Raw genomic sequence first — 17908 nt, 5'->3', positions numbered from 1 at the left:
ATAGTGTGGTAGTAAGGATTAAATTTTAAAAATTACAAAAAAACACCTTGTCGCTGCGTATACAAAATTGGGCTTCTATGTGTGTTTGTGGAATGCTTAAAATTTCAGGAGCCTATGTTTGATCTGGTGGTTAAGACACCATGTCCTACTCTATCCCTTTACCATTCACACTCCTTCTCTCTGCAGCTATTCCTTTGAAATAATAATAAAAAAAAACTTTAGAAAGTACTGAAAGTCCAACAATGCTAATGTAGAGTGAATGGTGGACAGAGACTCAGAGGAAGCGTCTGAGGAGTAATGAGAAATCGCATCATGTAACTTGGAGGGTCTGACTGTGTATGCTTTGAATGCAATGGAGACCTAGGAGAGAAAGATAAGCTCATGTGTATTATGGAGCACTTTGACCTGAGAGGCCAAAATGGAAACAGTGAACTCAGGTGGAAGGCATTGAATAGAGAGACTGACAGCCTGGAGTAAATGAGAGGAGTGGTGATGGTGAGATGTATGTGGACTGTGGGTATGTTTTGAAGGTAGAACACTAGAACTACTGCTACATTGCATGTACAAGGGCAAAGAGGTAAAGATAAGCTTTTCAGCTTGAAGAATGAAATTTTCATTTATTGAGTAATGGGGAAGACGGAGGCAGGAGTAAATTTGAGTAGACATGTTTTGGGCATGTAAAGTTTAAGATGTCTGCTGGACATTCAGATAGAAATAATAGGCACTTAAGTAAAGAAGTAAGAAGTAAGACTTAAGATGTGTTTACTTGAAAGGCTGAGTTTTTCTGTTGTAATAGGACAGAATTTCTTCCTTGTGTTATTTATTTCCATTGATCACTGTAGAAATCTTGAAAACACCTACAGTCCTATTTCTTTGATATTCTTATAGTAAAGCAGTATGCACACGTGGACATGGTCATTCCCTTTCTATTGGCCATTTAACCCTTTGTTACATTACAGTATTGAAAGGTGCTTGGTACTCTTGGAGTGCATATTATGTTCTTTGAGTTTCCAAAGTAAGGAATCATCATCAGTTACCTAATTTTTTGAAACTTCGGACACTTGTGGATGTCTGGATTTTTTTTTTTTTCTTGACAGAATTTGAGGAATATTCAATTTCTTAATTGTAATAATAGGCAATCTGGTTCTTTTTTTTTTTCTTAAAATATTATAGTGTAACAGAGAGAAAGTGAATATCTAGTGAGGCCCCACCTCCCACACCCACTTGTGTGACCCACACAGTACTGTGTGTTGTACTGGTGGCTGAGGGACACCTAAGATTCTCTAGCTGACTAAGTTACCTGTTATCTCTCAGAGGCAGCTTTTATATTGCATTGAATAATTATGTATAATCAGGGATGCTGTTATTAATAGCTTTGTCTTACCGAGACACAACATACTTTTCCTTAAGCATGTTATCTTACAGCAGCAAAGCTTTTTCTGGGCTGATCTTTTTATGTGGCTATAGTCTAACTCATTGTGTTCTGGCTGTTCTCATAGCTAGGTAATACACACGGACCTTGTGTTAACCTGTGCACAACATCTAGTCCCTTTCCAGCTAAAACAAACCGCTCCTTTGTTTCAGGTGTCGGGAGTAGATTTGCAGAATGCCTCGCATGCAGAAGCAGTGGAGGCAATCAAGAATGCAGGAAACCCTGTGGTGTTCGTTGTACAGAGCTTGTCATCCACACCAAGAGTAAGTTTTACTTCATATCCTCCAAGATTCTCTAAACCTTTTAATCAAACCTCTGATTCCAAATATTCTTCATACATTTTCATATGACAGTGTTATTACATGAGAAAAGTATTAGGTCATGAAAGAGTTTAGTTATTTCTGCTTTGTTTTCCCTTCAATTTTGTTCTCTTGGACAAACCAAGTCATTACAGTTTGCACTAGTCTGAGTCTGAATGGGTAGAGTTGTGGACTTACTTTCAGTTTATTCCTTATTCACACAGTTTTTCTAACTCCAGACAAGTTACTGAATTTTTCTAGACCAATTACTTTGCTAATAATAAGATACATGCAGCTTAAGGGGCATCAAATTTAAAAACATTCCAGAGATACTGTTAAGTTTTCAGTGTGTTTATTGAGTCATGTAAACATAAAAACTTGTAGAATTATGTATTCTGTTGGTATTCTGGATTTAGAAATAGTGGTATTATTCTGTAATTAGCTGCTTGTTTGATATGAAACTGAAGGACATCAATGACAGGATGAATATTTAATAATGAGATAAGCAGCAGAAATGTTACTATTAGACCTTACAAGTGTAAGCACTATAGTTTTGAAATGGAAGATAGCTGTTTAAAACAGAAGTAAATCTGAACAGTACAAAAAATTTGCCTGTTGTAAAAAAATTATTTGCTTTTCAATAGAATAATGATTCCCAGTATAGGTAGTGTTAGTATACCAAACTGGCCAATAGATGGTTGGATATTTCCACATACTCCTAACATGCCTGTGTACAAATGGGTGGAGCCTACATTCCACCTGGGAGGCACTGCATGATGGTGCTTTCCATTCTTAATGCAACGTATATCCCATGAAGACTAAAGGCAAGCGATGAAAATGTGTTTGGGTCCCTGCACTCCTAAGGGAATGCCATAGGAAGTTTCTGGCACATGTGTTCTAGAAGAGGCTCCAGACTCTTGGCATCAGATTGACCCTTCCAGCCATTGTGGCCATTTGAGGAATGATCCAGTGCAGGGAAGATTTCTCTCTCTCTGTAAATCAATCTTTCAAGTAAAAAAAAAATAAATATTTTTTAAAAATTAAAATTAAAAAGATAATACAGGCGTATATATATATATTTTATTTAGAAATATGTTTTGTCTTTCATTTTTCTATAAGTCTTCTTTGCTTTCCAAATTTTGTTAAAGGTACTTGTGCATAGGAATGTGGTACCATTGGAAAGGTGGTGTTAACATTATGAGTGGCAGCTGACGTTCTCATCTCTTGGCATTTGCTACACAGCTTCAGCTGATTTCTCCATGGGAGAAAGAGAACTGAGGTCTTCCATGGCCCAGGCCAATGTACTTGCAGAAAGGCCAGGGACTTGAGATGGAGTGGTTAAGGGGGAAACTGAGACATGTCTGGTGAGGTCAAGGCACCCACCTACAGGGGAGACCTGGGCTGGGTTAAACAGCATCGGTTATTGTGTTTTGTGATGCTTTAAGGCAAGAAACACAGGCTTGTAGAGCGTTCAGTCTTTGTAGTTGGGCTGGGACTGTTGTGTGTATGTTAAACACAGATGTAGCATTAAGCAGTAGTGCATCATGTGTTCATATAGGAAACAGAAAACATATATGTTAATGTTTCCTTGCTATTGGTTTTCCTGTAATAAAACATTTATGAGCCTTTCATCCTTAATTTATTTCATTTCATTCTAATTGAAAGGGAAGAAAGTTAGATCTTAAGTTAGATTTAGAGGGAAGTGAATATTTACTTTTTTTAAATTTTATGTTTTCTCTAGACAAACACTTCCTTTTGTGACAAATTGTTTTTAAATCTTCATATCTGTCACCAGATTTTATTTTGAGATTATCTGTTAGCCTTGCAAGAGCCTTTTGGGTCGCTGACCAGCAGCAACACTAAATAACGAGGCATACTCTCGAGGGTCTGGAAAAACAGGAACCACCACTGCAACTGGAACACTCAACCCTTTATTGCTGAAAGCTGGCTGCTTGTATACAGCTCTCCACCAATCACTTCTCCCGTGGGTCCACTGGGCGTGACCTGATAGGCCAGTAGCAATGACATAATTGCAGCGAGGGCATCAGCCTATCCCCATGACTTCCTGTTTGCCTACTGGCGGGACCAACCCCACCTCCTGGCCCTCAGCCAACCGCCATCTTGGCCAGCCGCCATCTTGCGACGGCCTTTCATACGTGTGGGGTTGGCTCCAGCGCACCACTACCCACACTTTGTTTTTAAGGTTTATTTATTTATTTCAAAATCATGGTTGTAGAGAGGAAGTGAGAGAGAGAGAACGAGACACCCCAGCATGGTGACCTAGTGGATCGCATTTGGGTGCTGGTTCATGTCCCAGCAGTCCCAACTTCCCATCCAGCTCCCTGTTTGTGGCCTTGGAAAGCAGAAGAGAATGGCCCTAAGCCTTGGGACCCTGCACCCTCATCAGAGACCAAACGAAGTTCCTTAGTTCAGATCCGCTCAGCCCTGGCTGTTGTGGCCACTTGGGGAATAAAGCAGCAGATAGAGAATCTTTGTCTCTCCTCTCTGTAAATCTGTTTTTAAAAAAAAGAAGAAGAAGAGACGCACAGAGAGGTTTCTTTCATCTGTTGGTTCACTCTGCAAATTGCCACAGTGGCCAGAGTTGGGTTAGACTCAGGGCAAGAGACATGAACCTGATCCAGGTCTTCTATGTAGGTAGCAGAGACCTATGCCCTTGGACCACCTGCTGCTGCTTTCCCAGGTGAAGTAACAGGAGCTGGATCAGAAGTGGAACAGCTACTACTTGAACTGGTGCCCAGATAGGATGCCAGAGTTGCAACAGCAGAAGAGGCAGAGAGAAAGACCTTCCATCCACTGACTCACTTTTCAAGGGTCCACAACATCCAGAGCTGAGCCAATTCAAAGCCAGGAGCCAGGAGCTTTTTCTGGGTTTACCATGAGGATGAGTGGTCCCAAGACCTTGGGCTGTGCTCTACTGCTTTCCCAGGCCACAAGCAGAGAACTGGATGGGAAGTGGAGCAGCCAGGACATGAACTGCCACCCATAGAAGATCTCAGCAGATGAAAGGCTATATATCTTGTCAGATTTCGGAAGTTTTATTCTTTCTTTGAGTTACACCTCTGTTATTTTTACACTTTGGGTAAAATCATTAGTTTAAATAATTTGGCTGTTTTTAAGAAATCTAATTGTATAGGGACAGGTGTTTGCCATTGTGATGAAGATAGGGACATCTGCATCCCCTATGAGTGTGTGTGTGTGCTCAACTTCTAATTCTGCTGTCCATTTCAGCTCCCACTCATGCACATCATGGTAGGCAGTGGAGGATTTCACCCATGGAGGAGACCTGGATTGAATTATTGGTTCCCAGCTTTGGCCTTGCCTGGCCAACTCTCGGCTTTGCCAGACTGAAACAATAATGGAAGATCTCTTTCTTTGCCTGTGTCTAGCAAATAATCATCGTATTAATAAGCAATGATGTAATGATGACATTTAAACTGTTTCCTTTTCTCCCCCACCCCCTATGGTGGTGGTAGGTCATTCCTAATGTGCAAAACAAAATCTCGAAAATCACCAATGACCAACACCAAGATATACAAGAAAGAAAAGAAAAGGTTAGTTGTAAGATGAATCTCTCTCTTTAAGCGTTTTCACATTTTAAAATTTCTTTTCACTTACTTGAGCTGTAATTAATGGAAATGATTTTTTTTTTAAACATGCCTGTTTGCAGGTACTCATTTGTAATATTTCCTTTCTACAAACACAACCGGCACTCCCTAGGATGAAAACCAGAAACCCGGTGAAGTGCAGGTGCAGAAATGCTGTTAAGGACAGTCAGCCATGACAGCTTTATGCTTCCTGCTTGTCTGTGCTGGAGTTGTTTGCCTGTTCTCTGGACTTGGAGCTCTGACGGTTTAATCTGCAGTGCTCACAGTCAGCATGTCCATCGCTGCATTGCTTTCCATGAGAATCCTTACTATCCGTCAAGGATCAGACCAAAGGGCATTTGTTCGAAAAACTTCCCTTACTGTCATTCAGAATGAATCGTTCACTCGTGTTTACCCACCTAGAATTCCTGGGTCTTAGATGGATTTTAGTATGTAGTGTCAGGTAGGGATGAATTTTCATTTTTTTCCCTCAGAGAAATCACAGCTTTCCTTTCTGCTTTAAATGAGACCTGCTTTGTTTAGTGAGTTGCAGTGCAAATCCACAATCTCTCAGATTGTGGCCTAGAGTCTGTTACATAACTTTCTCTGTGTTTTGCTTGGTCACTTTGTGTTAGCAGAAATGCTGCAATATCTAAATTATTAAAGCCTAGGCATCAATCTTGTTTGCTGGTACAGAAGCTTCTTTCCTATGTTATTTTTTTTTCTCTTTCACCATATTTTGCGTATTTGTGTCCTTTTTCTTTTTCATATGAATTTAGAATCAACTTAACTAAATTCCACAAAAGAATTTTGTTAGGGATTTTCACTGGAATCATGCCAAATGTGTAGTACATTAATAAAGAGGTTACATTTTTATGATATTCAGACTTCGTAATCATTGACATGGAATAGCTTCCTATTTAAAATTTTTCCTTGGGCCCTGCGCGGTGGCGCAAGTGGTTAAAGGTCCTCGCCTTGCACGCCCGGGATCCCATATGGGCACCGGTTCTAATCCCGGCAGCCCTGCTTCCCTTCCAGCTCCCTGCCTGTGGCCTGGGAAAGCAGTCGAGGACGGCCCAAAGCTTTGGGACCCTGCACCCGCGTGGGAGTCCCGGAAGAGGCTCCTGGCTCTGGATCGGCATAGTATCGGCCCGTTGCGCTCACTTGGGGAGTGAATCATCAGACGGAAGATCTTCCTCTCTGTCTCTCCTCTCTGTATATCCGCCTTTCCAATGAAAAAATAATAAAAATAAATCTTTAAAATTTTTCCTTTATTTCCTTGAATTTACATATTTTCTTCAGAAAAAAATATTATTTGTTTTGATTTATTTTTAGGTTTACTTAACCTGTCTCATTGCTATTAAATATCTCCTTAAATTTATTTTCTGTTTGTTTCAGATACATAGACGTAAAATTGACATTGATATCTCAAAGCATGATTCTCTTATTTTTTAGCAATTAAAATAAATATAGGGCAAAATGCTGCAATAATTGTAATGCTGAGATTTTAAATTTAAATATTTCATGTGGTGCTTTCTCGTGTTCTTGTGCATCTGCTCCATAAATGGGTTTTAATAAGAAAAAGAATATAGTTCTCAAATTTTAATTCTATATCTGTATTTTTTACTTTGTGACTTCTTGCATAGAAAACATCATTTTAGAAAAGGGTGGTTTTCTTTTTGTCTTTTCTTTATCCTCCCTTAGTTAAATTATACCTACTAAGGCCTCTTGCACTGTTACTTTAGTAGAAATGATTATAGTTATTTTTCTTCCTGATATTTAAGGAATGTTTTAAATATTTTTATGTTGGATACAATGTGTACTGTAGGTATTTATGGGCAATTCTGTAAGTTAAGGGAGTATTCTCTTTTATTTCTGTTTTCCTAAGAATTTTTACCATGAAAGGCATTGTCATTGGGTTTTATCAGATATATTATCTTCATTCACTGAAATACTTACACAGGAATGTATGCATAATGGTTTCCTGTTTGAATTATCCAATTTGGTAAATTACATTAATTTCAGAATGCAAAACCTACCTGAAATTCTTGCAGTAAAGTTAATTTGGTCATATGTTTTTTTTTTTAAATTTGTCCATTGGTAATACTGTTTCTTTTAGTGATTTTGCGTATAAGTGAATATCTGAGTCTTTATTACGTGAAGCAATTTGGGTTTACTTAGCTTGATTCTGGAGGTTGTGAAGTCTAAAAGCTGACATAGCATCTGGCAAGGTGCTGGCTGCTGCAACATGATGCGGTGGAGGGCATCACCTGATGGACAAGCACACTAGCCAGAGAGCACTCTCCTTGTGTCAAGACACAAAGACACTCCCAAAACAACACAGTACTCCATGAATGGATAGATTATTCCTTAGAATAGAATCCTCAAGACTGGTTCACTTCCTAAACGCTCCAACTCTGAAGGTGGTCTCACTGGGGCCAGTCTTCTAAGAAATGAAATTTGGGGGCAGACTTTCAGATCATCATACTGGTCATGAGTGAGACTGCTAAGGAATTATTTATTTTTGCAATGTATATGTGTATGTGTGTATGTATGCACATATATACGTCAGTGTCTGGCTGTAGGAAACTAGTAGCTTGAATAGTGTAAGTATTTCTGCTTTTCAGTTCTTAGAAAGTTTATTTAAAATGGTAATTGCCACTTTCTACAAAGTTTACTCAAATAGGCGTGTGAATGAAATCATTGGGTATTTGTGTTATCTGTGTTGGAAAACATTTAATTTGAATGTTCTAACTCTGCAGTAGTTAATGCACCATTTAACTTCTCTATGTCTTGTGGTCTGCTGCATTTGGTCATTGACTTCTCTAGGAGTGTTTGTGTCACATACTTATTTTCCTGTTGTTGGCATATACTTGTTCCTCTATCCTGTCAATTTTGGTTGTCTTTGTTCTTATTCATCCTTAATCTGTTTAGTATGCTTTTTGTTTCTTTCTCTTGGTCTATCTCTAAAGAAATTTCTTATTTCATTTGAAAAATTAACTTTTCATCTGTTTTACCTGTCTGCTCTTTTGTCTGCCTTTTCGCCCCATTATGTTGTTTGTGTCTTCTGAAACATGAACACTAAAAACTTTCCTTTGCATCCTGAGACTTCAAGTTGAATTTCTGTTCAGTACTAACATTTATAGTTTCTGACATGATTTCTCTCTCTCTCTCTCTCTCTCTCTCTTTTTTTTTTTTTTTTTGGTAAGTTTCTTTAGAAATATATTTTAGAAATATATTTTAAATCTGGGGCTAGTCCCTTGGCATAACAGGTCAAGTCTCTGCCTGTGACACCAGCATCTCATATAGATGGCAGTTTGAATTCTGGTGGCTCCACTTCCAGTCTAGTTCCCTACTAGTACGCTGAGAAGGCAGCAGGGGAGGCCCCGTTGGACCCCTGAACCCATGTAGGACATCCGGAAAAATGTTCCTGACTCCTGGCTTCAGACTGGCACAACTCTTGCTATTGCAGCCAACTGGGGAGTAAACCAGTTTAAATGGAAGATTGTCTCTCTCTTTCTCTCTCTTGTCTCTTTGCAATTCCGCCTTTTAAATTAAAATTTAGATAATATAAATCTTTAAAAAATATATTTTAAATCTCCAAGTAAATATTCAAATTATTTTTATCATTTTCTTCTTTCTGTATTCTGAGAAACTAAATTGTGTAATACTAATTCTGTGACATTGGGTGAGAATTTTTGTTGCTTAGTACAGAGTTACTGTAAGCATTCTATTTGTTATTAAAACAGAATAGCTACTCTTTAATAGTGAGTACAGCTTTCATACAGCTAGTCAAAATAATGAAGTTATTTATTATGCTCACTGATTTTTTTTCTGATAGTGTAACTTCTCCTATTTTTGGATTGTATTTACTTGCTTGAGAGACACAGAGCCCCCAAATGCTGGTTTTACCTTAAATGCCTGCAACAGCTAGTATTAGGTCAGGCTGCACGCAGTGTAGTCCAGGTCCTCCCCCGGGTGAAAACATTTTAGTCAGGACTATTATTGACCTGTGGGGTCAGGAAACAGAGTGGATATGAAACAGAGGCAGTCCAATACCCTATGTTAGGGTCTTAAACTGCAAGGCCAAATGTTTGCCCCAGATCTCCCATTTTGTACTTCTACACACCCCTCCATCTTTTGGTATTGATTAGCTGCCTGAAAGTTTTAAATTTTTATTATCCTCCTAGAGAACTGACCCTCTTAATAATATATGACTTTTTTTTTTTTTTTTTAGTAATGCCTGAGTATCTGTTTTGCCCAACACTCCTTAAACCATTCTGACTTTCCTTTTATACCCGGTATTTTTGCTTTAGACTTTTTAAGCCACGTCTATAAAGTAAATTCAGGTCTTTAACCTTGTAAGTCAATTTTTTAAAAAAGTTTTATTTTTATTGGAAAGTCAGATTTACAGAGAGGGAGAGACAAATAAGAAAGATTTTCCATTTGCTGGATCATTCCCTAAGTCACTGCAGTCACTGGAGCTGAGCTGATCCAAAGCCGGAAGCCAGGAGCTTATTCTGGGTCTCCCACGCAGGTGCATGGTCCAAGGCTTTGGGCCATCCTCTACTGCTTTTGCAGGCCAAAAGCAGTGAGCTGGATGGAAAGTGGAGCAGACAGGATACAAACCAGTGTCCACATGTGATTCCAGCAGATGCAAGGCAAGGACTTTAGCTGCGAGGCAACCGTGCCGGGCCCTTTCTGCCTGTCTTTAATCTTGAATCATCATAGACCTCAGCCTTATTTCTTAAAGACATACCTGTATTTAACATACATTGGAGCCCATGAAGGCACTGGTTTTTTGAGGACTTAGAGTAAGAGCTGTTGAAAGGAGAAGGAAAAGTAACATTAGGTTAGCAAAATTATATGTTATCTGTTTAAGCTGATTAGCCACTGTCTTTGAGTTCAGATTTTAATCACAGAAATCCTGTTCAGAATTTCTGTGTCACATAGTGATCTAGATGGTGCAGTTTGTTTTTATCAGCTGTTTAGAAGCACAGATGATATGTAGATTCCAGAACATTGTAATTGTTGCTTGTGGAAGTATTGGTTAACTGAGATTGCTGGTAGTACCAATATTTTCCCTCAACATTTAAGAGGTACTGGCTTTATTTCAGGGATGCAAATTTGGGAAGGTGTTATCTGTAGTCAGCCCGCCCACCTTGCTCTACCTCTAGGGGGCACTTGGGACTTAGTAAAGTTCAGTTCTCATTGGCTGAAAATGAGTAGATTCTGATTGATAATATTTACGTAGAAGCCTAAAAACATACAATCTGTGGTGACAGAAAGCAGATCAGTATATTTTAACCTTGCTTCACTACATTCTAGTAGGACAAAGTTAACAGGATATAATTTCAAAAAACTGCAACGTTAGTGCCATTTGTGGGCATGACTTGCAAACCCACAAAATGCAATGTTTGAAAGGACTGGAATATGGACTATGAGAGGAAAAGGACCTCAACCTCATATTTCTCATTATTCCATCCCCATTGTCCGGAACATTTCCTGGCACCATACAGTGCAAAATCTCTGGTTTTAGGTCATCATATATTTGCAGATGCCTTCCTGGCAAGGACTGTCTTTGGTCCTCTGCTAGACAAACATCCAGATCTTGGATTTGTAGTTATTTCTAGCTTCAGTGTCATGTTTCAAAATACTAAAGAATTATTTGTTTTATGTGAGTAAGAGGGGTTTATCAGAACATTCAGCCTACCACATTATTGGTGCTTTGTTGTAGATTCCTAAGTTAAGTCAAACATTTGAACTTTTGTGTGATGTTTCTTGGAAACCCGTAGTGATTCAGTCCCTGTGCAGTAGTCTGGGGATAGAACATCAAAAGGAAACAGACAAGGTGTGAGACTGTGAAGACTCAGTGAAACTACATAGGTGAACAAACACGCTATTCGGTCTCTTCTGGGAATACGGATGATTTAAGCATTCTGAGAAAATTGCATATAAGGTTTCAGGAAGGAAGAATATAGATGGATAATTCTAAGCAACTCTAGTCTCTTCTGTTGTAGCAAGTTGCATTTCAATAAATAGCAGGAATATTTTTCATTCAGTAAAAATCTAGTAGGAACCCAGAAATGGCAGAAGTCAGTGTATGTATATTCATCTATGTTCTTTGTTGCCGAGAAAAACAAGGAGCTACTCCCCACTGCACAGGAAGAACCTGTGTCACAGCCTGCACTGCATTAGTGGGTCACATTGTAACTGATGCAGGGTGCTCTTTGCACTATTGCTTTTCCCTGAAATGAATCTTAAGTGCTAGGCAGCGTTAAATTCTGTGCAGTGAAAGAGTGCCAAGTCACAGCCTGAGGTTGAGAGCAATAGGTAGTAAAATAAACAGAAGTGTAATTAGTCTGAGAGTGTAAATGTGCCTCAGGTGCTGCGGGGAGCATAGACTCCCCAAAGTCAGATGATGACTGATGTTTTCAAATTGTTACCCCTGAAACAAATTCATTTAAGTATTATTTTTACCTTTATACAAACCAATACCAATTTTGTAGAATTCCAAACCACTAAAAAGTGGACAATAAAAATGTCCTGACACTCGCTTCAACAGAGGTCTAGGCTAGAAGTATAAATTTTGGCTTGGGACTGGTGGGTTGTCTAGTGGCTAAAGTCCTTGCCTTGTACGTGCCAGGATCTGGTATAGGCACTGGTTCACTTCCCAGCAGCCCCACTTCTTATCCAGCTCCCTGCTTTCGGCTTCGGAAAGCAATCGATGATGGCCATGTGGGAGACCTGGAAGAAGCTCCTGGTTCCTAGCTTCAGATCAGCTCAGCTGTGGCAGCCACTTGGGAGTGAACCAGCAGATGTTTTTGTCTCTCTTTCTCTGTAAGTCTGACTTTCCGATAAAAATAAATACATCCTACAAAATAAATCTTACAAAAAAGAAGAGAGCAAAAAAGAAAAAGAGGGATAGGCATTGTGGCACAATGTATAAAGCTTGTTTTCAATGCCAGCATCCCATTTCCGAGTACTGGTTCAAGTCCCAGCTGCCCAAATGCTTGAGGCTCTGCCACCTGTATGGTAGTCCTCAACAGTGTTCCAGTATCATGGCTTCAGCCTGGCCTGGCCCTAGCCTTTGTGGCCGTATTCTCTCTCTTTTTCTCATTCTTTCTTTCTTGTTCTGTCTCCCTTCACCCATCATCACCTGCCTCCCTACCTCTCTCTGTCACTCTGATTTTTTGCAAACCTTCATGCAAAATACAAGATAGTGATTAGATAGGTAAACATGCAGGCGCATATAGTCATCTAGAGGAATTGTGTAATAGAGACTATTATATCGAGATGTGAAGTTACAGTGCAGTAGGCATCTCTACTTCCAAATCAAAGATGAATTCCCAAATGTATCTTGACAGCAGGATGCTGCAGTGTCTGTCGTTCTCCATATCCACAATGTCAGGATACACTTAAAATAGCAGAATGTTGGACTTACGGTTGTTTTTTAAGGATTATGTTATTGTAATAATAAAGGAGAAATCAGTATGGGGAGGGGATTTTGGGAAGGAGAAAGGGAAATCCCAGAGCCTATGGAATTGTATCATAAAATTTTAAAAAATTTTCAGTATTTGTTACAAAACTGAGATCCTTGCAGACCCTTATGGGCCTCTAATTAGGATGGAGAGTATTGGAGGAGGGGAGAACGTAGCAATGACATTCTTCTTTCCAAATAAATATATTTGAAAAAGTAGAAATATATGGGACTAAACAGTTAACTTAAAAAATCAGTTGGCAGGTCTTGAATAAGTTCTTTATTTTGTTTTGCCACAGGCAGCATTTCATGATCTGCCTAGTATAGCATAGAGTGTATAAGGATAGACAAAGAGGATTCATAAACATATTAATATCTGTACTTACAGATTTTTAAGAGTTTTTAGATTTTTGTTTCAAAATTTTTCTTCACTGTTAATTCAGGCATTATTTTTTTTTCAAGGGATTCTGGGTGATTCTCACACTGGGATAGTTGTTACTTGAGAGTCAGTCCTTTACTGTTTACCTTTGTTTTCTTTTTGCATATTATCCAAACTAGTGTCTTCTACCTAACAGTAGAGTGCCTAAAACAACCTCTTGACACTTAAAGAGTGTATGTCTTCCAGAATTCAAATGCTTCTCAGTTGAAAGTACGGTTTTAATTCTCCTAAGTGTAGTGTATCGCAACTATCTAAAAAGAAAGCGTGTTGGAGTACACCTCACCTACTGAAACAGCCTACTTGGGTGCCACTGCCCACTGTGTAGGCTCAGTTGTTGAGTTGTTTCCTTTGGTGATGGTGAAATTGGCGGAGCCTGTTGTCAATCCTCAGCATCACCAGAGAGTGTCAAACCACACAACACCGATTGGAGCCCAGTAATACCAGAATTCAAATCCTGGTTTCTACTGAATGTGTATGATTTTCATATCATCAAAAGATGCAAAGTTGTAAGTAAACCATCTTATGTCAGTTAAACCATTTTATGTCAGGGACCATCTGTGCTTAGAATAAATAAATGTTATTGCATGTAAATTTTATTTCAGTGAGGTTTATGTTAAGCCATGCATCTATTCCAAATGAAAAAGTGGAATGTGCCAGATCCTGTGATTCAGAGCAACCTTGTGAAAGAAAGCATTTGTGGAGACCAAAATCATCTCATGAATCTCCTGATGGTACTCAGCCTGTATGCTCTCTAAACTCAGGAAGTACAGTGTTCCCCAGTGACATTCCACCTGGTGCTAGAATTAGCTGAGAATACACAAATTGACATATAAATATTTGTGATATTCATACATATCTGTACAGGTGTATATCATGTAATCATGCAGCCATACAGCATTGTATAGATGCTAACATGCCCTTTCAAAAATATTGTTTGAATCATTGGTTTGGCCGAGTTACAGGGAGAGGGAGACACTGTTTCACACCCTCAGTTGTCAGAGCAGCTGGGACTGAGTCTGGCTGATCCAAGAGCTTAGAAATCCATTCAGGGGGCACCAGTTTTTGCATCCTCAAAGTCCTAGAACCAATTCAGCTGGGATCCAGGGGTGACATATCAGAATGTACCTTGCTCCAGGCTGCTTGGCCACAGAGAGGCTGACCCTGGCCTTCCTCCTCACAGGTGCTGCAGGAAGATTCTCCAGGTGTCTGGCAACCTAAATGCAGAGCAGGAGACCCAGGACATGTTTATTCTGCTTTTTTTTTTTTTTCAAAAGAATTAGAAGAAGAATCTAATTTTAAAAGTTGATTATACCATTTCCCTTTCAACTACCCCCTCCAAAAAAAAAAAAAGAAAGAAAGAAAGAAAGAAAGAAAGAAAGAAAGAAAGAAAGAAAGAAAGAAAGAAAGAAAGAAAAAGAAAGGCTACTGAAATGGAACTTGTGGCACCTAACATTATCTTTTAAACTGGCTATATATTTTTTCCCTGGGTTTTACCTTTTCTGAGGAAAAGATTTACTGAAATGAAGTATTTTGCCAGCTTTCTAGCCAGATTTTATTTCTCATTTTTAGATTATCTCAACCTAAAAATATTTAGAGACCTACGATAACTATAGAATGTATTCTGTTGCTTTAGGAGTGGTTTGTGCTTGTCATCTTCTCGTCCTTCATTACTTTTGTGTTTTATCAGTTTGTGGGTTCTCTACGAATATGTACTGGTTTGCTTAGATGTTACCTTGAATTTTGTTGTCTGTTGTTTTGATTGTGGACTTTGCTTCCTCCTTTGCTTAATGGACTGAAGTGTATGATGCCATTAGTGGTATTGTCCTGTAAGGCATAATTGAATATACTTCATTGAAATCCTGGTGCAAGGCGAGTCTTGATGCAGTTACTTTGGTATTTGTGGAGTGTTTGGACCTACCGGCTTCTATTCTTTTTAACAGCTTGAATCTCTGTAAAGTTTGTCATGTTTTTCTTCTTCCGGTATTCAAGAAGTCATCTCTGTCCTGCAAAGGTACTCTTACCAATGACTTTTGTGTCCTTTAATTTCTGTATGAGCCCAATATTGATGCACTGTATCATTTGGTACATAAATTAAAAGCATACTTATGCAAAAAGAATTATTCTTTGTAAATATTTCTTTTTAAAACATTAAAAATATGTTGATCATCTACAAATTAAAGATGAGTACTAATGTAGTTAGAAAAACTTGATATTTAAAGTGTTTAATTTAGAGTGGGACCTGTAATTCCTACATATAAAGAAAAAGTTTATTAAGTATATGATTAATATGTTGAATAGTTTTTACTGCTAACTTTATTTTAGAAATGCTTTTCATTTAAATTATTGGATCAATAACACTGTAAATTAATTCACCATAAAGAAAGTACATGGCTGTCTTTTGTCCTGGGAAAAGGCATGTGTTCTAGGCAGGTCAACAGCTGTAAAGCTGTGCCTTTGTATTTATGTTTCCTGTGTTGGTATGTTTAAATAGAGTCTTAGGCATATGAGAATAGGCTGTTTGCTCGTTACTATTCTTGTGATATGACTGAAGTTGGATCCAATAGGAATTTTTCCAGATAATCCTTTTTTTCCATTGAAAAGAGAATTAAACAAAGCGATTAACCCATCTCTCAAATTTTTCATTTTCAGAGGCGAGGAACTGCCCCACCTCCAATGAAACTGCCTCCTCCTTATAAAGTTCCATTGGAAGACAACGATGAGGAGAACGAAAAGGAACATGCATTTACTGACAGTGAGTTCCCTTCATTGACAAGGGTGGATGCAGGATTCTTTAACCTGTGATTTAATAACTAATATGCATCATCGAATCCAGGGATGCTAAACAAATTATATTTTTGGAATTAGCATAGCCCTTTTTCTTAAGCTTTTTTCTTTCACATTGTTAGAGGGAAATATCAAAAGAAGCTGTGTTGTAATCTAATCTTACTATTTGGTTGTGAATACGACAATATTGAGTTCTTAGAACTGGAGCTTGACTCATAATATGAATTGGATATAGCTGTCACCTCTTGATTATTTGCTTTACTTAAAGCAATGTTGATATAGCTAGTGCAAGATTCCAGAAGTTCTAGCAAGACCAATTGTATCTTTTGGAATTCATTTCATGATTTCCTTTTCAACTTCTAATTCATTTGACATTCGTATGTTTTAATGAAGATTTCATTTTTTCAAAACATGCCTTTCTTGTATGTATGTACGATTAATTAGACTTGGCTGCTGATGTGTATGAAATGTCTTTTGGAAATGTTTTAAAATCAGATAGTGATGAGGGTTGTACAATTGTATACTTACATTTTATGGTACTTGAAATATGTTATTATGAAAATGTGGTTTTGTGTGTACGTGTCTGTGTGTGTGTGTATGAAAATTCTAAGTCCAACAATGCCTTAAATGTGTTTCTAGGTACACCCTTTTCTTTAAAAAAGGATCTAATGAAGCTAGCTACTAAAATAGAGTTGTAGTGGGCAATGAAATAATGCAAAAATACCTTTACTCTTTTAAATATTGAATCTCTAAGCTCTTATTTTTTAACAATCATTAAGTTAATATTTTTCTAAATATAGATAAATTTAAACTTATAGCAGATTTTCTTTATAAAATCTTGATTTATATGTTGTATATCTTCATTTGTATATTTCAGTTTTACAAAACCCTGTCTGCTATGTTGTTTTTCTTACTCTGTTGAATTCCATCTTCTTTTTAGTACAAGCATTGAATGAGTCTGCTGTGAAATAAATATATTTATCTAATTATTCATTCATGTAGTGGAGTCACCACCCTAATATGGGAATAAAAAAATCTGCTGACACAGTTGATCAGTGTGCCGTAGTGCTTGATTCCCCAGCTCTTTCTGGAGGTGTACACCTGGTGGATACAATTGATATGTAAGCCCAGATGTGTAAAAGGCTTCTTTATTTTGTTTAATTCACTGACTCCCTGAGGGGTTGATGCTGTTAGAGACTGAAGTTCGGCTTGAGAGGAGCATCTTCTGCTCACATCTCAGTTCCTGGTTGGTCAGTGGTGCTTGTAGCCTTTGTCTGATTCATCAGTGTTGCTGTGCTCCTCAGGGAATTTTTATGATTCCCAGTGGACTTCAGTCAGCCTTGGAGCTGTGTGCGGATGGAGGTTACTTTCTGGACAGATCTGAGAATTCTCCTAAACGAAACCCCACTGAGACAGTACCAGCCCTCAAGGTGTTATCTATTGGAAAAGCAAATGACCTCATGGGTCAAGTGAAGAGAATCCTGTAGGGTCAGCTGCAGCGCTTGCTCATTTCAGGGAGCTAATGATAGTGTTGCGGGCCAGGTCAGTTCAGCTAAAGGAGGGAGGCTCAGAGAGTGCTGTCTGATGCTGTCTGGCATTTGCATTCATGGCACTGTTTAGGACCTCAACTTCACATTCTCCCAACTCTTCAAACACATTCTCATTTATAAAATAGGTGGATGAGCCTTCAGAGAGGTTAACATAGCTTCTGTTGTTTTCAGCTAAATGGCGCCTTTTTAGGAATATTTAATTTGATTCTTTCATCTAATAAGGGTAAACCGCATTTTTCTTTTATAGCCTTGAATTAAATGTAATTCTTTAAATGTAATTATTAAAGCAAGGTCCCTAAATAAAATGTAATTCTTGAAA

General features: G+C 38.3%; 1 protein-coding gene across 1 annotated transcript in view; it reads left to right on the top strand.

Moving 5' to 3' along the window:
* PATJ (PATJ crumbs cell polarity complex component) overlaps nt 1–17908 on the top strand; it is a 338320-nt gene that overhangs the window by 132118 nt on the left and 188294 nt on the right. The window contains exons 25-27 of the mRNA XM_040978446.1: nt 1585–1695; nt 5226–5303; nt 15905–16007. Coding sequence (XP_040834380.1) covers nt 1585–1695; nt 5226–5303; nt 15905–16007 — 292 coding nt within the window. The remainder of the gene's footprint in view (nt 1–1584; nt 1696–5225; nt 5304–15904; nt 16008–17908) is intronic.

This window comes from Ochotona curzoniae, unplaced genomic scaffold (assembly GCF_017591425.1).
Source record: "Ochotona curzoniae isolate NIBS_2020 unplaced genomic scaffold, NIBS_Ocur_1.0 contig_291, whole genome shotgun sequence".
In the NCBI taxonomy this organism is placed as follows: Eukaryota; Metazoa; Chordata; class Mammalia; order Lagomorpha; family Ochotonidae; genus Ochotona; species Ochotona curzoniae.
This window is presented reverse-complemented; position numbering and strand designations above follow the sequence as displayed.